Source organism: Carassius auratus, chromosome 9 (genome assembly GCF_003368295.1).
Source record: "Carassius auratus strain Wakin chromosome 9, ASM336829v1, whole genome shotgun sequence".
Taxonomy (NCBI): Eukaryota; Metazoa; Chordata; class Actinopteri; order Cypriniformes; family Cyprinidae; genus Carassius; species Carassius auratus.
The window spans coordinates 968,530-990,425 of record NC_039251.1 but is presented as its reverse complement, the minus strand read 5'-3'; the positions used below and the strand labels follow the sequence as shown (position 1 = coordinate 990,425).

The 21,896-nt window shown below is 36.3% G+C and overlaps 3 protein-coding genes across 8 annotated transcripts; all 3 read left to right on the top strand.

The window, feature by feature from the left end:
- The first annotated feature begins 2,079 nt into the window (after nt 1–2,079).
- LOC113108136 (bone marrow proteoglycan-like) lies at nt 2,080–5,182 on the top strand. The gene is made up of 7 exons (XM_026270976.1): nt 2,080–2,146; nt 2,481–2,546; nt 3,100–3,588; nt 3,753–3,835; nt 4,292–4,429; nt 4,528–4,633; nt 4,819–5,182. Exons 2-7 carry the CDS (start codon nt 2,510–2,512, stop codon nt 4,884–4,886), a joined length of 921 nt encoding a protein of 306 aa, XP_026126761.1. The 5' UTR covers nt 2,080–2,146; nt 2,481–2,509; the 3' UTR covers nt 4,887–5,182.
- Nucleotides 5,183–9,314: 4,132 nt separating this feature from the next.
- LOC113108135 (junctional adhesion molecule B) lies at nt 9,315–15,107 on the top strand. 2 transcript variants are annotated; one of them, XM_026270975.1, is made up of 10 exons: nt 9,315–9,480; nt 11,005–11,070; nt 11,170–11,280; nt 11,657–11,806; nt 12,462–12,649; nt 12,832–12,940; nt 13,702–13,818; nt 13,899–13,923; nt 14,022–14,049; nt 14,169–15,107. In XM_026270975.1, exons 1-10 carry the CDS (start codon nt 9,429–9,431, stop codon nt 14,205–14,207), a joined length of 885 nt encoding a protein of 294 aa, XP_026126760.1. In that variant the 5' UTR covers nt 9,315–9,428; the 3' UTR covers nt 14,208–15,107. The 2 variants fall into 2 exon arrangements, with proteins under 2 accessions (XP_026126760.1, XP_026126759.1); XM_026270974.1 differs by having other exon boundaries at nt 9,317–9,480; nt 14,019–14,049.
- Nucleotides 15,108–15,258: 151 nt separating this feature from the next.
- Nucleotides 15,259–21,809, top strand: LOC113108134 (GA-binding protein alpha chain). 5 transcript variants are annotated; one of them, XM_026270970.1, is made up of 10 exons: nt 15,259–15,779; nt 17,137–17,233; nt 17,368–17,512; nt 17,591–17,675; nt 18,100–18,327; nt 19,588–19,782; nt 19,875–19,928; nt 20,136–20,264; nt 20,826–21,018; nt 21,140–21,809. In XM_026270970.1, exons 2-10 carry the CDS (start codon nt 17,157–17,159, stop codon nt 21,360–21,362), a joined length of 1,329 nt encoding a protein of 442 aa, XP_026126755.1. In that variant the 5' UTR covers nt 15,259–15,779; nt 17,137–17,156; the 3' UTR covers nt 21,363–21,809. The 5 variants fall into 5 exon arrangements, with proteins under 5 accessions (XP_026126755.1, XP_026126757.1, XP_026126756.1 ...); XM_026270972.1 differs by lacking the exon at nt 15,259–15,779 and adding an exon at nt 15,811–15,965; XM_026270971.1 differs by lacking the exon at nt 15,259–15,779 and adding an exon at nt 15,811–15,969.
- The last annotated feature ends 87 nt before the right edge of the window (nt 21,810–21,896 follow it).

Here is a 21,896-nt window from a genome sequence, read left to right as displayed (position 1 = left end):
GACAAGACTACAGGAAACAGATGATTCTTCTGCACTATCTGACTTTGCTGCAGCCTGGAATTGAACTACTGGTTTCATCTGGTCAGAGGAGAACTGGCCCCCTGACTAAACCTGGTTTCTCCCAAGGTTTTTTCTCCATTCTGTCACCGATGGAGTTTCGGTTCCTTGTCGCTGTCGCCTCTGGCTTGCTTAGTTGGGGACACTTCATTTACAGCAATATCATTGACTTGATTGCAAATGATTGCACAGACACTATTTAAACTGAACTAAGCTGAATGATGACATCACTGAATTCAATGATGAACTGCCTTTAACTGTAATTGCATTATTGACACACTGTTTTCCTAATTAATGTTGTTCAGTTGCTTTGACACAATCTGTTGTTTAAAGCGCTATATAAACAAAAGTGACTTGACTTGACTATTCAATAAACTCTGCTCCTTTTTCTCATAATTTTGTGTCCTGCTTCTGTACTTCACTTGCTTTTTACTCAGTCAAAAAGTGTATTTTGGGGTACAAGACAAGATTTCCTGTTTACAGATTTTGGGTATTAGACTACTTTGTAGACAAGTTGTTACCAGACAAAACAGATATTTTCTGATAGGATCTGGTGTCCGGAACTTAATTATCTGGTATGGAGGCATGATTTAAGTTTCCTTTATTGTTTCCTGTTCTCGTGATGAAATTAGCGAATGCTAAAGAACATATGGTGAAAAATGAAACAACATTACACAATTGGTCAATTACACAACTGCTTTAATCTTTGATGAACAGCTGACCTCATTGCAAAGACTGCTGTATCTTGCAGGTTTACATTGCTCACCATCAGAAAGATCAGGCCCTTTCTAATGGAGCATGCTGCACAACTTCTTTTCCAGGCCCATATCATTTCTAGGCTGGACTACTGCAATGCTCTTCTGGTTGGACTTCCATCAAGCACAAACCTCTACAAATGATTCAGAATGCAGCGGCACGACTGGTCTCCAGTGACCCCGTGTTACACCTCTCTTTATCTCATTGGCTCGCATCAAGTTCAAGACATTGATGCTTGCATGTAGAACAGACACAGGCTCAGCACCCACCTACTTCAACTTACTACTACGAATCTACATCTCCTCCAGAAGTCTGAGATCTGCTAGTGTGCGACACCTCATGGTACCATGCAGACAGGCTGGAAATCACTTTCTAGAACGTTCTTGTTCACCATTCCTGGCTGGTGCAGGGAATGATCTTCCTACCCCTATCCGGAATGTTGAGTCCCTGACAATTTCATCAAACTCAATGCTACTTCATCCTTAATTAAAGAAAATAGAAGAACTTTGTCTTTCTCTTTATTTATTCCTTCTCTTTCTAGCTTTCTAGCCCTTTTTATGAAGAATAGCTATTCCCCAAGTGTAAGTTGCTTTGGATAAAAGCGTCTGAAAAATGATGAAATTTTATTCATGCAGTAAAACTACATAATATCTATCTCATGTTACATCAACTGTGCAAGTAAATATATATATTTTTTGAATTATGATGGAGAAAACAACATTATTATACCAAACACTTCCCTGAAATAGTAACTCATGAAACAAAACAAGTTGTATGAGCTCATGTTTACAGTTAAATGACCACTGTAAACACAGATAAGCAGACATGTGCAGACATCAAAGGGGACTTGAGCACCTGCCCTTGTTCTTCCTCGAGAGAAAGTGCCCTTTTTATTGGAGCGTTTTTTATTTTTTAAAAGAATGAATATATGTAGCTATATATGTGTGCGTGTGTTTTTCCGTATGAGCACAGCTTTCCCTGTCAAATAAAAAATCTAAATATCAGGTTGGGTCAGGAAATGACCCAAATAAACATTTAACTAATAAACAAAAAGCAACCTTACAAATAAAATTGAGGAAAAAATACATCCAAACACCCAAATTTTTGTATATCTCAGACTGAAGTGATTTGGTACTCTTAAATTGATCATATGTTTAGAAGAGTAGCAAACATTAATGAAATATTATGAGGTCTTAAAAGTGTGAAGCATGTGCTCTCAGAAACGTGACAAGACAAAGGCCATAAAACTTGTCTTTTATAAGAAGCACTGATTTGATCTCACAGCTCTAAGAGAGACACAGGTGAAGACTCAATAACAACAAGATCAACACTGGTGAGAATAACAATCTACTGTTCCTATTTCTACAAAATAACATTCCTTTTGTCTTTCTGTATTTATTTCTTCCACCAGCAGTTATGTTCTTAGATGGTTTAAAATAGATGGCTATAATCTGCAGTTCATGATTTAACCCTTAAATGCAGTTGGTGTAAATAATGTATTTTGCTTGATTCGGTGATGTTGATATAAATAACATTTTATTTTAGAGTAGTCCAGTCTCTTTTAAAATGAAGACAGCTTTTGTGAATTACAGTCAATAAAAACATAATTAAGTGAAAATGAACATAATTGATTGATGTTGATTTACTATTAAATCATCTTCTTGCAGAAAGTAATTCTTTGGAGATTTTTGACAAGATGAGAAAATTCCTCTTTCTGGTTCTCACCATAACAGGTATGATCTGTGCTCTAGTTATATGTCATTCAAACATACAGTTAATAGTTTACTATGTGTCCTATTTTCTATACTCTTTTTTGTGCATTTAAGGCTGCTTTCTGTTAATAAGTGTTTTTACTTGCATATTTTTTAAAAATCTTGGTATTTTAAGAGTTGAATAGTGCATCCTTATTTTTAAAACTTGGAGGCTACACTTTGAAAAACATATTTTTCATCATGCATCTTTAACAAAATATCTTCTACTTTATTGAAGTAGTCATTATTTGTGTAATCTTGGTTTATATCTATCAAGCTACATGTTTAATTAAATTAAATTTATGCATTTAGCAGACGCTTTTATCCAAAGTGACTTACAGTGCATTCAGGCTAACATTTTTTTACCTATCATGTGTTCCCGGAAACCACAACATTGCACTGCTAACGCAATGCTCAACCACTTGAGCCACATGAACACTATAAATAAAATCACAAAATAAATAAAATCTTAAAAGTGCTAAATAATTAAATTAATTCTCTAGATCGATTAACATTATTATTTTCTGATCATTAGCTTCTGTAGCTTTTGCCAGTCCACCAGTTCAGGATGAGAAGCTTCCAGATCCAGTGGTGAAGGTACCAGTGGTTGAAAAAGAGCCGAATGAAGAGCACACAGAAGCAGAAGCAGGTCCTCTGGTGCAGGATGAAGCTGTTGCAGATTCACGTCTGGAGCCTGATTCAGTGCTGCTGGAGCCAGAAACAACAGAAGAACAAAGATTACCAGAAGAGACACAAGCGATGTTGGAGAAACTTGTGCTAGAGGCAGATAACTTGACTGAAGAGATTGTGGAGACAGAACTAGAGCCTGAGCTGGAAATAACCGACTTTCAGAAAGACAGCAACATCATACCAGAGTTAGAGTCTGAAACTAATACAGAAGAGGAAGATGAAAAAGAAGAAAATCTAGTAAAGGAAGAGCCTACACTTGAGGCTGACTATATAATGGATGAAAATCCAGAAATACAAATGGACCCTGGGAGGCAAAGTCGAATGACACAGAATGGTAAGCCACCTCAGATGATATTAGTTTTGCCACTGTGTACAAACAGCAAACAGGTCTGAATACTGCGTGTTTAGGGTCATTGTGAACAGCTGAATTTATCAAGCAGATGTGGTGTGTAATGTAAGATATGGAATGATGATTGTAGTGTGGTGATATATCCACAGGATGGGGGACTTGTAGAGGAGTTGTCCTACAGGGCAAATGTTACCAGTATTTCAGAGTAAACCTTGATGCCTATAAAGCCGAGGTATGAATGTCATTTAAGATTATATACTCTTATTTGTCAATTTTGTGTAATATGGCAGTCAAATGAAATGTAAATGAAAGAGAACCATCATCTAGCAACATATGTCTTAACTGATGTCCAGAAGATATTTTTATGAAATGGTATTTAAAATAAAAATAAACAATCCAGTAATCCTGTTTTATTTTGTTAACTTATAGAATTTTGTCTACCGTATTTTTCGGCCTATAAGTCGCAGGACCAGCCAAACTATGAAAAAAAGTGTGACTTATAGTCCAGAAAATATGGTATATATGTACGTCATAATGTATTTACCATATGATTTACTGATAGTGATAATAATAAACATATTTTATATATTATTTATCTAATAATTATAATTGGTTAACCAAGACATATGGACTTATTAATGACACTATATTTTTCTTTTAACTTTATAACAACTATGGTTCTCCTTAGGTCCTCTGTCAGTCCATCTGCTATAACGGCCACCTGGCCTCTGTGTCAAGCAGCTACATTCTTGGAGAACTAGGGAGGCTAATGGATCGGAACGGCGGCCACACTCGCGCATGGCTTGGGGGACGGAGAATCCTTCGTGTACGTTCATTTGTTTTGCAGTGTTTCACTTTTTTAACATGGTTTATGCATTAATTCTCCACAATTTCTGTCTCTAAGTCACTTTCCTGTTTTGACAGACAAGAAATTTCCGATGGTTGGATGGAACGAACTGGAGCTATAATGGTTGGGCTAAAAATGAGCCAAATAATCGTGGTGGGCAGGAGAACTGTGTAGAGACATGGTGTAAGTGTTGCTACTGAACAACAGTTTACAAAAATCTATTAATAAAATGATGCTTTCATCACACAGATAATTTGAAGGAATAATATAACATAATTCTTTAACACTTTCACCTCCTTTTATAGAGATACTTTCCTCTTTTTCCTGATCTGTCTTTACCAGTTTAACAAAGCTTTGTCTATTTTCAGATAATCCGGCGTTCAATGATGAGACCTGCACAAACCTCAAACCATTCATCTGTTCCTGTCCACTTTAAAACTGCCAGGTTAACCTAATACAGTAGCTTTTATGAAAAAAGTGTAAATAATGATAATTTTTATTATTGCAATTTTTAAAGATTAATTCATAAGGGTTATCAACCAGTGTTTTATTACATTTGCCTTGCATTGTTTACAAAAATAAAAATAAAATAAACATTTTTATACACCACAACTGATTCATTTAGTTTGGTTAATATAGCATTATATTGTTTTAAGCAATTTCATTGTTTACCAGTTAAACATGCTTTTGAAAACTTTGTGTGCAAATAAAGTTTACTTTTATTACCAAAAACATGTTTTATGATATTTTATTACTGTATCTAAGGCTGTTATTTTTATGTCAATTGTTGACTCATTTAGCTGTTAACTGAAAGGTCACTCAATGTTAAATCCTCACAGAGCTTTACACTAAAGCTTCACAAAGGCTTTAGGCAGGCGCTGGTACGCCAATAGCTCTCATCACCATGAGCCTACCATGCAGGCTGTTTTCCATCCCATCATCTGGCCAGGACAGCCAGGATTCCCATGTTTCTATGCATCATCTATGGGATAAAGAGAGAGCCACTTGGTTTCACATCTGTTGTGAAGCCAGCAGTGGTCCTCAGGACAGTACTAAAGCATCACCAAACGGACTTTTAAAATGTGTGAATTAAAAATTCATTCTCGTCAGAATGCTGCATATGCTCTGAGATGACATGCCCTGCATATGAGCAATAGTTTGTAATCTGAGCAATTTGTATGTTGAGTTCTTTCATTTTAAACAAAAGTGAAATTGTAAATAAATACTGTTTTATCCTTTTAAAAATACTATAGGTTCATAATTTGAAACTTTACATTTGTGAATACAAAATTTACACGAGAGACTTAGGTTTATACACTGTAAACCCTAATATTGCCTTGACTTAAAAAATCAAGTAATGTTGACTAAACATTACTTAAAATTTTGCATTTTGGCCCTGTCACTTAAAAATATGAGTTAATTTAACTAATTTACCTTCAAAATGCATAAACTTAAGATTTCAAGTGTTGTGAGCTCAAAATCATGAGTAATCCTCTCGAAAAACTCAACTTCACTCTGTTCTTCCTTTAATGTGATTGGCCATTGGAGAAATTCTGCCTAGCAACAAGAGAACAAAAGCACTGATTGGTGGATTACAAAATTCGTCCTTTTGGTCTGTTTGGTTGCTGAACTACAATTCAAGAGGAAGTTTTTCTTCGTGTACTATGTTCGGTGACTAAAATTATGTAGATATAAAGTTGTTTTGCATGATTTCTACTGGTGAAATATGTTAATTTAAATCCTTGTGGTACGTGATTTTGAGATGATTATTGAAATTACAACTTAAGTATTTGATGAAGTGGCCCAATCGGTTTCCTTTGAGCGAAAGAACATGACAGTTAAGTTTCTGCTTAACTCGTTAGATCGAAAACCCTAATAAGTTGAATGAACTAAATTGATTGAGTAAACTCATTGCCTCAATTTAATTGAGTAATGGAGTCCCCCAAAACTTACATATTTAAGTTTATTTAACTTGACGGTTTTGTAGAAAACCCTAATAAGTTGACTGAACTAAATTGATTGAGTAAACTCGTTGCCTCAATTTAATTGAGTAATGGAGTCTCCCAAAACTTACATTTTTAAGTTTATTTAACTTGACGGTTTTGTAGATTGTACTTAAATCAATCAGTTCACCAAACTTGATGCTAATTTAACGTACTTAAACAATTATGTTCACTTAACTTGGTACTAATTTCAAGTGTACTTATATATTTAAGTTAACTCAACATGTAAATTTAACTGAAAATGGTGTTCTTATTTTTGACAGCACACTGAAGTAAAACAAATAACAGCATATTTAAACTTTGACCTTTTGACAAACTGTCTCAATATTTATTAAAATACAGTAAACCCTATACTGCACTGTAAAAAAAAAAAACAAAAAAAAAAAAACAAAAAAAAAAGTATTTTTATGTCTTTGCAGACATTGAAAAGACATCCACTGAGGAGAGAATGTTTTTATGACGTCTTTTTTTAATGTTTTTTATGTCTTCTGTACATCCGATATAGACGTTCACATATCCTCCTTACAAGGTTCTGTGACTTTATTTCTGTCAGACATCTAGAGAAGCTCTTATTGAGAATTAACAGAGGTTTAAATGTGCATACTTGATTCATTTGAAGTCACCATTGTGGTGGAAAATGTTTGGTTTAGTTGGGATCTTGGTCCAGATACTTATTATGTTCGCTTGTCTCTTGCTGCTATAACAGTATATTTTAAAATGCTGTTTTTGTGGCGAAAAAAGACAAAGTTTAAAAGAGCTCAGGTGTTATCAGCTCTTTGTTGGTGTAAGCTTGTCTCTTGCTGCTGTAACTTGTGTGTTGTAAAACACTGTTACTGTGGCAAAGAGAGTTGAGATCTAACATACACATATCTTGCTTGTAATGGTGACTAATTATAGTAAAATAAAATGTATTGCTGCAACTATGGATATACTTTTATGGATATAAACTTTGTAGATAAAACAATGTACTTACTTTTAGAAAACCGATCACGTCGTCACAAACAGACATCAAGATTTTGGATATGCATCACATCAATGGTGACAATCAGAACAAAAAAGGCTGGAAAATAAGGAGGAGTTTGTGCTATGGAGCTCTTTTGTTTGTCACCATTATTGTGATGCATATGCTAAATCTAGAAGTCTGTGTGTGTGAGTACTTGATTGATTCTTTTACTCAAATTATTTCAAACGCATTCATTTCGTCCATCTTTAAAATAAGTATTTTACTCCTGGTGCCTGTTAAAAATATCAAACAAAACTTATTTTATGATCTCAAATACGTATTATGTGATGACTTTCTCAACAACAAAAAACATCAAATAACACCTGAGCTCATTTAAATTTGTCTTTTTTCACCACAAAAACAGCGTTTTAAAATACACCAATACAGCAGCAAGAGACAAATTAACCCAAGAAGTAACTGGACCAAGATCCCAACTAAACCAAACACTTTCCACCACAATGGTGACTTCAAATGAATCAAGTATCAACATTTAAACCTCTGAGGGATTTAGGTAGTCTACAAAACCGTCAAGTTAAATAAACTTAAAAATGTAAGTTTTGGGTTGACTCCATTACTCAATTAAATTGAGGCAACAAGTTTACTCAATAAATTTAGTTCAGTCAACTTATTAGGGTTTTCAGTGTAAAAAATTAGGCAAAGCATCCAAAAATAACAGATTTGGGATTCATTAAAAAATCTTATAAGATAGTATCCTATAGCCTACTCAATATAAATAAACTAACATCATTCCAGAGTTAAAAATAATAACTGCCTTACCAAAACAAATGAAGAAGAGTTTCAGTGTCACTCTGACAAAAGGAGCATTAGTGTCGTAATCAGATCCATTTTTTTAATGAAATTTTATCTAAATTATGCTGCTGTTCAGCAAACTCTTAGTTTTTCAGAATCAGAAAAAATGTTACACACTTTTAGACACAAGATTAGCAGTTTTACAAACAACTTTATTCTCATAGAATTTTCTCATTGTAGCCAAGTGAATTGTTCAATATTCACAAATGTCATAGTCTGCTCCCAATTACTGCCATATTTATTTTCTTTTTTTGCAATGTTTTTGTATCTTTAAGCAGTTAAGAGTTAGAATGATTTGGAGGGCAATCTATCAATATTAAAATAGTCAATAACCCCCACCCCACCAACATAAAGATTGATAAAGAATGATAACAACAAACATCATGTCTAAAAAGTCGAGATCATTTGGATCACATTGTGAAAACAGAAATGTACCTTAAGCAATAAAGTAAAATCCGAAGCTCAGCTCTAAATGAGAAGACAGACAATACCATAAAAGAAAACTCCTCACAATACCTGCCTTAAAAGTGTTGAGGTTTAGCGTAGACATGCACGTGAGTTCGATGAGTTCTATCTACTCTCAAGTAGTGGACGTGGAGCTGGTAAACAAATAAGTCTTATATTTCAGTGACTTCCACAAACATCCCTTCCTCCTATTACGGAATCTTCAACCAATCAGATTCAAGCATTCTACAACCCCCCGCCCCCACACTCAGTATAAAGTATTTTGATTTATCTTTATTTATTTGAATAAAAACAATACATTTAGTTTCCACACCAATAATTTTGTAGTTGTTTAATATATAATATATATAATATATAATATATTACAGTGCAAACGACAATGTGATGTTATGCACGATTGTCATAAAAAGTAAACATGCCTGTATAAAGACTTAAGGAAATGCATATATATTTATGTTTAAAAAAAAGAAGAAGAAAAAAAAGTGGTTACCACGCTTTCCTATAAACAATAGCCTACCATGATAAGAAACTATTTTACCTTAGACAAACGTCGCTCATATTCAAGTCATCGACATATGTCTTGCACCGTGCTCGCGCAGCATTCTGAGAGCGCGCAATACTATCTTGAAAAACATCCGAAGAGCAAGAAGCACATCAGACTCTCCACGGGCTCCTGCACCAGCCGGACAATCTGAAGATGAGCACAGCACAAATAATGACCTTCTCCGCTCTTCTCATGCTGCTCTACTGTAAGTGTATTATCATCCCATGTCTAATTATCTGACGCTTTTTCGTTTTGTCTGTGATGGCCATTTCAAAAGAAAAATGGAACATTCTTACTCTAAATGCAATGGCTTGAGGATTCTGATTGGTGAGTTGGAAAATACAGTTCATACCTTAATTTGATCATTTCAATGTATAATTAGGGATATCTGTTAACAATTATACTTTTTATTTCATTGCAATTCTATTCTACATTCTTTTAGTGTTTTAAAGTGCTGCTAACATAGACAGTATAATGTTTAAAAGTTGTATTATAGTTATATGTAATAAATTATTTATATTGTAAAATATTGTAATGTTTTTATAATTTGTACATTTTAATTACGTTTTGTTTTATTTTATTTGTCTCACACCACCAGCTTTGATTTGGTTCAGATTACTGTGTGATTGTGCTTTTTCAAAGAAAGATGGATGCTTTGAGGGTCTGGATAGGGTGGGTGGGTGTCTTGGAAAACACTTTGTTTACACAAACTTCTCAAGCAGCATCTGAACACATGAGATCCTGAGGGTGATAAAATGTCCGTGAAGAAGTTGTCCAGATCTGAACTTCACTCTGATGTGGCAGGGACCCTTTCATGTCACTGATGCCCCTTGACAGACTCCTTGTGTACTGGTTATTATCATGAGAAATTCTTTATCCCACCCAGTCTAGAGATCCAAATACATGTAAACTAAATGATGTTTTGCAAATTACATAACATGTCATTTTTATATAAGAAGGGATATTACAAATTAAGGATATAGCTATTAAATGTTGACTTTAAACAAATTGATTGGTTTTGTTCTGATAACTTTAATGTTTTAGGCTACTTAGTGCTAGTTAGAATTGTTAAATACCTTGTGGTGTGTGCCAGTCCTCTTCCAGCTGAAGAGGTTTTAGGTTACAGCAGACAAATCTTTGTATCTCTGGGTGAAAAGACCCTCTGCAGCCTTTCTCTCTCTATTCTCATATGAGAACTCTTCTACTGTCAACACACCCAGCGGACTACAGAGAACGACTTATACAGATAAAGGAAAGTGTTTTCCATAACTTTCCCCAGAAGTGCCTGTTTTTCAGTGGGTGAGGAGGTTATCAGGCACGGTTTGGACTGCCACCCCCCACTGAACACAGACAGACTGTGTGAGAACATCCATCCATTACTTAAATTCCTAAACATCCCTGTTCCTGGCACCACCAGAGCGGGGAGTGAATGTTAGTGAGGTTTCACATTTGAGGAAAAACTCAAATCAGTTTACTGTATTCTTCCTATTCCCCTAAATATTATAAAATGCAAGAGGCAAAACAATCTAAAATATAAGCCTCATTTAAAGAAACATTATGGGTTAAAATAAGTTTATATCAGTAGCCTATTTGTGAGAATTTCAGTTGTCCTTATTTAAAACTCTGTGGGGCAAACATGACGATTGCCCCATAGATTACTATTATAAAAATGCTGTGGGAGGGAATTTTTTGTAGTGTGTTACAACTTTGTATCTTCCCTCTCCTCCAGTTCCCAGCTCGGATCATGTTACTGTGACGACAAGCAAAGCTAAAGTGGAGGTACATGAAAACACAAGTAAGTTCATTAGTCTTCAGATAAACAGCTGGACATGTTAGTTATATAAAGGCTTTCGGACCATATTGATTTGATACTTCTGTCTGTTCTTTGCAAAAGACGCTGTCCTCTCCTGTGAGTTCAGGACAGAGAAAGACACAAACCCACGTGTTGAATGGAAGAAGAGAGGCAAAGATGTTTCGTATGTTTATTTTGATGGGGATTTTACAGGTAGGTTGTTGTTTTGCCCTTTTCCATATTTACTGCAACCCTGCCCCTAAATATGTCTCTCATCTTAACATTTATATATTGCTTTAGATATTTTGTCATTTTAAAAGAGGAAGTGTGTCATTACATGACTTTTGACAACAAATTATACATTATTCCAATTGGCTAAACGTAAGGTCAGAAAAGGTCCATTGTCAATAGTGTAACAATGTATAAGGCACAGCTTATACAGAAGCTGCTTCAGGAAATATTTTACTCTCATAAGAAATTCCAGATTGCATGGTCTTTTATTTTAAATAACTGATTCACCCAGTAAATTTGATTGCACCTTATGCATATTTTTCTTTAAATTGTTCTGACTTATTTTCATCATTACCAGGTTCCTATAAGGGTCGTGCGTCCATCAATGGGGCAACAATGACCCTTCGTGGTGTTACACAGAAAGACTCAGGAGTGTATCATTGTGAAGTCACAGCCCGTCAGGACAAGATCAAGCTGGGGGAAGTCACTGTCACCCTCAATGTGCTTGGTGGGAATGAAAAATCCTCTTAATTATTCAGTCTTGTAATTTCATTTTCATTATTTACATGTGCAGTTGCACCAACAATATGCCTAACTATTAGTCTTGAAGGGTTAGTTCAGCCAAAGAAAAAAAAAAAAGCCATAAACTACTCAACCTGAAGTCATCCTAGGTGTATTTGACTTTCTTCTTTCAAACGAATTTAGTTGGAGTTATTTAAAAAATAGTTTTTGATCTTTCAAGCCATTTGATGCGACTTAGCGGGTATTGCATAGGTCCAAGCTAGATTAAAGTGATTATTACATTTTTAATATGGATATTTTTATTACAAAATGCATTGATTCACTACAGCACGTCTTTCTTCAACCCTCGGAGTTGTGTGAGACACTTTTTTTAATGGATGAGCTTTTTATTAAGCTTCTCAAGGACCAATGCAGTGCAACACCTGCTAAGTTGCATCAAACGGCATGAAAGATTAAAGACCATTTTAAAAATAAATCTTCTGAATTCATCTGAAAGAATAACGTCACATACACCTAGGATGACTTCAGGGTGAGTAATTTATTGCTTAATTTTCATTTTTGGCTGATCTTCCCCTTTAAGCACAACCTTTCTATCAGTGAGCAATATGGTCATGTAATGCATCTCTGTCTTACATGGACAGTGCCGCCACATGCACCATCATGTGAGGTTCCAGAAACAGTCATGGCAGGATTTTCTGCGGAGCTCCGCTGTAAAGACAAACTAAGTGTTCCTGCTGCCACCTACAGCTGGTACAAAGACAACAAACCACTTCACACCGCCAGTCTCCCTGAAATCAAGTACACCCTGGACCCCAAAACAGGGACTCTGGTTGGTGTAGTGCTATAATATATATTTTTTTTATATTGACAAACTAAACTAACACTGGCTGAAACTGTTAGCCTTTCCCCTTAAAGCTAACAAACACTGCTTATGTTTGTTTGGCTTTGATGCATTCATGATATGCAAGTATGCTTGATATAGACAGTTTTTCCCCCTTTATTTCTGAGCAGAAGTTCAAGGCGGTGTCAAAATCGGATGAGGGTCAGTATCGATGTGAGGCTTCCAATGGGGTGGGGGCACCCAAAAGTTGTGCAGGACGGCAAATGAAGATAACTGAATGTAAGATAAGTTCAGTTTGGTGATTTGAATTTTACTTGATGTATTGAAATACTGTAATAGAGTTGAATGTAACATGGCAGTGTACTAAGAAGGCATTTACCTCAAAGTCTGAAAGGTACAGTAGCAGAAAGAACTGTTTTATTGAGGTTGACGACTATACTGGTTTTGTTTGGGGGCTAAGAGAAAAAAATGAAGAGCAATTTCTAATTTAGTTAATTATTTTCCCTGTTTTACCACAAAGTAGACTTGTGAAATTTGTGTCTGGCAGCTGGGTCAGTTGGATTTCTTTGGGGGACAGAAATTAATACTTTTATTCAGCAAGGATATGATTGAGTGAATTATCAAAAACTGAGATTATCGCATAAATCTACATCAATGTATCACTGTTCCCATACAAATTTTAAGCAGCAAAGCTGTTCAACACTGATTTTAATCAGAAATGTTCCTTGACACCAGTTATTTTAACTTGTAATATTTGTTTCACAACTTTGTTTTTTTACATTGTCATACAGTTTTTCTTTCAACAAAATATATCAGCCTATGAATGCTATTCTAGTAATGTCGTTTCAGTTTGGGGTCATTTTGACCACATCAAAAACACATTAGTCATAGTTGCTTAGATACCAAACAAAACATCAGGTTTAAGTCAAAAGGCTAGATCGATGGTGGGAAACTGAATTAGATTTTACCTCTACACCCTTGACTAACATAAAAACTGGACAGAGTGTAAATGAATATTTGTTTGACATGCTCTGTTACAGTTGAGCTGAACATGACAATAGTTATAGCCATAGAAGTGGGAGCGTTCCTGGTCCTCCTCTCATGCTGTGTTGCCATCTGTCTGTGCTGCAGAAGAGGGTGCTGTCGTTGCTGCCGCAGTGAGTACCATTTACTCAAACACAATCTAAACTGGCCATTTCACTTTGAACACTAACATTGATCTCAAATTTACCAACAGAGAATAAAAGAGAGACTAAACAAAGGTACGTCTAATGCAGTTTTTTCTAATGCACTCTAACCTATAAGAATAATATGTAACAGAGCATAATGAACATAATTCTTTCTTTTCACATTTCAGCAGGACAAAGACCAGCTATAACCCTCCAGATGTAAGTCTTTAAGTTTCCTATTGATAACTGACTAGTCAAACATTCTAGTAATGGCACTGTAGAGATTTTTCTTTATAATAATGACTAGTCTTCATCCCATTGTTCATCTCTCTCCTCAGCCGAGACACTACAAACATACACAGTCCTTTGTACTATGAAGAACGTGCACATACTAGATAGCGCTGTGCTAGAAGGAAGTGAATTAAAGTGACCTCAAAGCCTAGAGAACCATATCTTACATCAAGTGCACTTGTATATGTATCAATTATTTGGCCTGATGTCCTATTAGAGCAGAAAACATGCCCCCTGGTGTTGAGGTCCATACACCACATTATGGTATGATTTCTGTGGTTTCATTTTAACTACTTTAAAAAGCTTTTTATTTTTCAATTCAAGAGTATTCATTTATTTTTAGATACCGTGTAGTATTCTAATAGTCTCATATCTGTTTGACTTCTCACAACCTAGAGTAGAGACTGTAAAAGTTGCACTATTTCAATTTATTATGGTTTCAATCATCAAGCCACTGAGCAGAGGTCCAAATACAGATGTGATGGTCCACTTGATTTCAGCGGAAACGAGCTTGACTTGTCTCAGGATGTCTCTAAAGTATTTTATTCATCATACAATCAATGTTTAGTAGAAATAGATCATGAGCACCTTGACTTGTTTCTATATGTCTAATCAGAAGTATCATGTGTTTTAATGATGGGTATTTCTCAATGATATTGCATTTGTTTATTAAAGGAATAGTTCACGCAAAAATATTTGATGTTCTATGACATTTATGAAAATATATTTTATGTTCCACAGAAGAAAAAAGCTATACAGGTAATACTGAATGACATTTAAGTGTATAAATGACGATTTTTTTATTTGCATTTTTTTTTGAGGGGACCATTCCTTTTTACAGCAATGTGTTAAAAAATGTGTCTGAGCTTATTTAACTATTTGGTTTAGTTCAAATGTGGCTAAAAAAACCCAACCCTGTATAAAAGAATACATTATTTGGTCCTTTGTTACATTAACTGATGTAAAATAAAGTAAATGCAAAATCCACACTCCACTGCAAAACTGATTGCTCTTCTTTTTTTTTATATACAGAAGCATTTACATTCAATGTAAAAAATGCACAAATCAGTTTGATTTTCAAAGTGTATTTATTAATTGGCTTCAAGACAGTTAATGGTCACATTTAAAAACAGTGAGACATTTCTTTAAACAAAATGATGACATCAACAGGAAAAAAAATTATTCAAGTATAAAATGTGCTTTATTAAATGTGCACAAACAGAAAAATGAGTTGTTTCCATGAGCTCGGAGGTACATACACATAACACAAGATAATAAACATAATAATAATAAAAAAACACATAATGGAAGATATATAAATAAATGTGTTTACTTAAGTATCCAATAATGTGTCGATTTTCCTATTCCAGGCAGTGTTAAAGACAACACCTTCCGTTATCTGCTATTATTTGGCACAAATAACCAAATAGATACCTTTATACATTATGATGTATAGTTAGAAGCTGCCCAGAGGGGAGTATGTTGCTGTCAGTGGGCAGCGAGGCCTCCTGCTCATCCCCGCCCCCAACGCAATGTTGACCAAAAACCAGCATGAACATTCACTCAACTTATTAGCACACACACTAAACTATAGCCTCTGACACCCAGCTTTAGTGCGCAAAAACTCCAACACGGCACCTACTGAACGGGATAAAGAGGTACGTTTGGCCGCGACACTGAGATGGACGAGGACAAAAACGAGACTGTTTTATACGTGTGAGGTTATAAGCGAGTCAGTTTTCCCGCTTTCTGCGCCAGCTAACTGTTAGCATCCAAAGGGGAAACTGAGCTAGCTGGAGTGCTAACAGAACTGGTTGTAAGCCAGCCCTCACGTTTGACAAGCAGTAGGTAACGTTAAACTTTATTCCGGATAATTTTAAATATATCAGTTTTCATCGAAATACGTCGTCGACGCTTATAACTCCGTCGTGAAAAACAAATCGCGACTTTTCGTAAAAGTTAGCGCAAGCTGTCAGCGCGAGCAGATATTCAGTTCAACCAGGCGTGTCTCCCTGTCTTCCGTCAGCATAAGCTAAGCAGCTAACAAAGAGGCCAGGTAAACATACATATTCCATCCGAAAATGTACCTGCCGTAGACATTGTATTCTGCACAAAGTGTATAATTAAAAACCGTGATGTTTCCGTCCGTTTCCTCGGGCGGACGGCTGTCTTCGGAAGTCTGTCAGCCGCCGTGACTTCGGCCAGGATTTCCGGCTGCTTTTACATCTGCCCTTCTCTTGTTTTGTTTCCGTTTCTTCCATTTCCGTTTTAACTTTCCAGAATCAAAAGTCTTGATATGTAGCTACCCCTGAAAGTTTCATAAGTTTTAAAAAGTAGTTTTTTACACCCAAATTTGTGCTTATATTACGAAACCCAAAAGCACTCCAACATGGCAACTGCGTTTGTATCGATTCGCGCGTCGTCTTCCCACCCAGCCGCGGATGGAAATTACATTAATAAAATATTGCGTTCAAACCCACACACGAAAATAATAAATAGATTGACCAAATGGAGGGCATATTTATTAAATAATACGTCTCCCGTGTTTAATAAGTGTGCTAATGTGGGGTAAATGCCATGGTGGGCCTAAACTCAAGCAAAGCCTCGGTGTTGCGTGAGAGTTTATTGGACTTCGGAGACTTCGTAGAACGCAAGAGTGCGTTAATCTGAACATTTAGTGACTTTGAAGCACGTTTATATATTTTGTATAACTTTGTGTTCATCAAAATGCTGAAAATAATGTAAAATAAAATATTCATTGAAGTATATAATTAGGTAACACTTTGCAATAAGGTATTATTTGTTACTACTGAACTAACAGTCCAACAGCAGCATTTATCAATCTTAGTTATTGTTCTGAATTTACTAATGCATTTAAAAAAAATCAAATCTGTTAATGCACTGTGAACTAACATATACAAATAATGAACAGTTGTATTAACAAATGAGACCTTAAAGTGTTACTGACAATGTAAACTTTCTGACTTTTATATTTTTTATGTATTCAACTTATAGTTGGACAAGGAGTAGAAGGGATGTCAAAAAGTGAGACAGAGGAGATGATTGAAATTGAGATTGATGGTAGGGAGAAACAGGAGTGTGTAGAGGAAGGGTAAGTGCTTTTTCTGTCTTTCGCTTCCTTTTTTTTCCTTCTCTGTTTGATGTGTTCAGAGGAATCGTGTCATTGTGCAACATGCATCTGACTTGCTTGTATGAAATGATCTGTTTCATGTGACCAAATGTCAGGATTGAGGAGCAAACCATCACAGCAGCTGAACTGATTACTCAAGACATAGACATCAATGAGCCGATCGGTAACCTGAAGAAGTTACTGGAGCCTCGTCTTCAGGTCCCGCTGGATGGATATGACATCTGTCTGCAGGACATCCTAGTATGTATTTGGGTGCACTCATCATAATCATGGGCTAAGCTCTTTTTACACCCTCTCTCTGCTCCTTTCCCTATATAGTTGCATCCTGATCACAGCCTGTTCGATCAAGGAGTGAAGACAGATGGCACAGTACAGCTCAGTGTGCAGATTGTCACGAAACAGGGTAACAGTTTACAATGATCTCATATTGCTGTATGACAGATCTCAACTTGTCAACATGCCCTTCAGAAATATTTGGGTAGTTGCCGTGTCTTGTGGGGTAACATGCTGTTTTAAACAGCACTTTGCTAATTCCTTTGTAATTATGCATGCAGCTTTTACGAGCTCATAGTAATTGGCAGACTACATGAGTATTTGCTCTTTTAAAAAATACTCACTTCAAGGAAGGACCATTTACAATGAATTAGGGAAGGCAAAAACATGATTATTAAACATAGTGGAAAATCTTGAAATATAATCAGCAGTTATATAAGAGATAGTTTCCTTCATATATGTCTATAAGTTAAATAAATCCTTGTTAAAAAGTTTTTTTTACAACAATACTAAAACCTAACTTGACTTGCTTGTCTGTTTGTGTAATGTTTTAGGTGAAGAGAAGTTGAATATTCTGGAGATTGTGAAGCCAGTGGAGACTGTGGAGATGGTGATTGATCCAGATGCGGCCGCTGGCGAGGAAGCCCATCTGGTGGAGGATGGACATGTGATTGCGGTGGAGCAAGCCACCATTCCTGATGACACTTCAGAGCAGGTGACCCGCTGGGCCGCCGCATTGGAAGGATACCGCAAGGAGCAGGTTCGACTGAACATTCCCTATGGTGAGTATTGCATTGGTATTAACATGTTTCAGAGTTAAATCTCAATATTTAAGGGATTTTGTTGAAGAGTGTAGGCATATATGATGAGTACTATATTATCACAGATACTGTTCAGAAATTTGTAGACGGTAAGATTTTTAAAGGCGTCTATTATGCTTTATTACTTTTCTACATTAGTTAATATGTAATGTTGCTGTTTGAGCATAAAAAAGATCTACATAGCTCAAAGTCCACTTCAAAATGAGCTATTTTATTTAACACAAATCACTTTTCAAATACTACAATGAACGACTTGTTAAGACTACAATGCATATTTTCCGGGATCACAAAGATCGACGAATGGGACGAGACCTGGTTGAGCTGCACTAGAGAAGGCAGCGATTGTTATCAATATGTCGGAGACATGCTAGCTTTCCCAAAGCACAATAAAACTTGAGCTGTTACAATCATCCAGGTTTAAATTACACTCAAATTGATTAGATTTTGACACTATTTATTTACACTGAAGCTCCCTGGCGGCTGTGGTAAGGGGCATGACATTTCCAGACCAAGCGTAGAGTTGAACCAATCACAACACACACTGGCCCAGCTAACAAGCACATTTGGTATTTCAGAAGGTGGGCCTTCATTCGATCCTGGAACTATTCAAGCCGTTCATGCCAGACTGGGGAGAGAGGTTTTGTAATAATGTAAAATATGTATATATATATAAATTATTATTATTATTATTATTTTAAAACCTTGTATGAGTCTGTTCTAGTACACCCTCAAAACTAAATCAAGACTTTTGTCAGAGAGCGTGATAGGACCCCTTTAAAAGTTTTTTAAGGAAGTATCTTATGCTCACCAAGACTGCATTTATTAAAACAAAACGCAGTGCTGTGAAATATTATTAAAAATAACTGTTTTCAGTGTCATTATATTTTATGAATAGAATGTTCAAAAGAACAGCATTTTATATGAAATATAATTTTTTTTTACATTGTGTCTTTACTGTCACCTTAATCAGTTTAATGTCTGAATTGCTCAATTTCTTTAAAAAAATCTTGCCGACTCCAAATGTTTGCACAATATTGTATGCATTTCTACTACGTAATTTCATACATCATGAAACCTGAAATGACAATGAATTTGAAAAGAAATCAAAGTTTAATTATTTTGTTATAACTCATATATAGATTTGAATTGTCAGATCTGTGCATTTTTACTTCTGTTGTCAGTAGTAGTATCATTTAATGAGCTAATGTGTCTGTCTGTCAGACCCGGTGCAGTGGACAGCAGATCAAGTGATCCACTGGGCAGTTTGGGTTATGAAAGAGTTTGGCATTGAGGAAATGGAGGTGGGTGGCATTCACATTCCCGGCCGTCAACTCTGTGGTTTCAGCCAGGAGGAGTTCCTCCAGAGAGTCCCCAGCGGAGAGATCCTGTGGAGCCACCTGGAGCTTCTACGCAAGTGTAAGTTTTGTGTGTGGTGTGTGTATTCCCACAACACCTTCTCTGTCACAATATCTTTAGCTTGTTTTCAATCTCCTTAATGCTCTGTGCAGATGTACTTGCGAGTCAGGATCAGGGTCAGGACGCAACAGTCACCATTGATCAACGTGAGTATCATTAGATCCTGAATCTTGTCTGTTTTTGCAGTTGCTTCTGCTCCATGTTTATTAACAAAAGCACCTTTTGAGGACATTCTTGAATAACACTTTTTGTATAACCTACACATGACTTGCTTAAAGGGCAGTTTGTGTGCTTTTTGATGAAAGGAGCATGTGTTGGTCTTCTGGGTAACACAGTTTCTTGATATTTTCCAGCTGTGCAGATCATTCCTGCCCCTGTGCAGCAGGCCACACCCACAGCCATTAAGGTGATGAAGCACAGCAAAACACCCCGAGCCCCCCGGATCTCAGGAGAGGAGCGCAGCTCTCCTGGCAACCGCACAGGTACATACAAACAAATACAGCAAATATGCATGTGTAAAAGCTCTGGTTTATTAATAGTATCATGTTTGTTTGAAATAAATGCACGTAAGTGGTGTAAATGTAGTTTGTAATAAACAGTATAAATTACATGTAGTTATTTGCAATATATTAGATATTATCATCTAATTTTGATGAAGATATCAATGATTAATTTTTTAAATGTTAAATTACTGTTCTAAATTCTGAATCTAAATTGTAATATTTCAAAATACTTTTATTTTTGATCAAATGAAGGCAACATTTTAATGGCAGTGTACATATTGGTAAAATGTTGTATGCTTATACAATCTAATGTTGTCTTTCATTATTTTATCTATATTGAGGTGGAACAGTGTTTTCCTCTTTATGTCTTTCAAACTGAACATACTATTGTGTGTGTTCAATTCAAATCGTATCTCATGAATCAAATGGGAGTCATACCTTCAATTCAGAATTCTGCAAAAAACCCCATACTAAGAAAAACAAGAATAATCATCTCACATGCAAAATGGTAGTAAATGATTGTGCTTTATGTCCTCTCAGGTAATAATGGTCAGATTCAGCTGTGGCAGTTTCTCCTGGAGCTGCTGACAGATAAGGACTCTCGCGACTGCATTTCCTGGGTGGGAGAGGAGGGCGAGTTCAAACTCAATCAGCCTGAGCTGGTAGCTCAGAAATGGGGCCAGCGCAAGAACAAGCCCACCATGAACTACGAGAAGCTGAGCAGAGCTCTCAGGTGCGAGTGCATCATTTCCCCTCTCGAGTTTAGGTCCTAGTAATCTGAAATTATTTGATGTTTGCTTAACACTTCATCAAGAAAACTAACTCTATCCATCAATCTTGTCTCATCTATATAGGTACTACTATGACGGAGACATGATCAGCAAAGTGCAGGGCAAGCGCTTTGTCTACAAGTTTGTGTGTGACCTGAGGACTCTGATCGGATACAGCGCCGCAGAGCTCAACAGCCTGGTGACGGAGTGCGAACAGAAGAAACTGGCTCGGGTGCAGCTGCATGGCCTCGGCCAGCCCGTCACCACAGTCACTCTGGCTGCAGCAGCTTTAGAGAAAGACAGTTGAGAAGGGAGTGAGTGGCTTGTTACTCCCAGCCAATCAGGAGACAAGTTTAAGATGGGAGGAATCCGGGTTAAACATTTGACTTTGGGCAGGGTGGGAAACAACGGGTTTGTAAGCAGATGTGCGCTTTTGTTACGAGTCTGTATGTATGTCTGCGTGTCCCTAAAATGCTTAAGAGAGCGAGTGTATGTGCGGATGTGAGAGACAAAGTATAGATGATCACGTATGAGCTTTCAGTTTTTGTACGCTTGTTCTCTGACTGCAGGGTAGCATCGGCTATATTTCCATTGTATATACTCTATGTTTTTGATAGCCATGTGGGCAGTGTATTTTGATATTTTCCATTTGTAAAGGATCTTTTCTTTTTTATTTTTGAGTGTCCAGTTCCCTCAAGGTGAGGTACTTTTTACTGTCCACCAGAGGGCAATAAAGAGACAGCTGGTTTTTGAATTGCCCGAGTCTTGCATAATGCAGCAGCGGTCAAACACACCCTTTGTTTCAATCTTGTTTTGTGCAGCAAGCAACACACCACAAGGA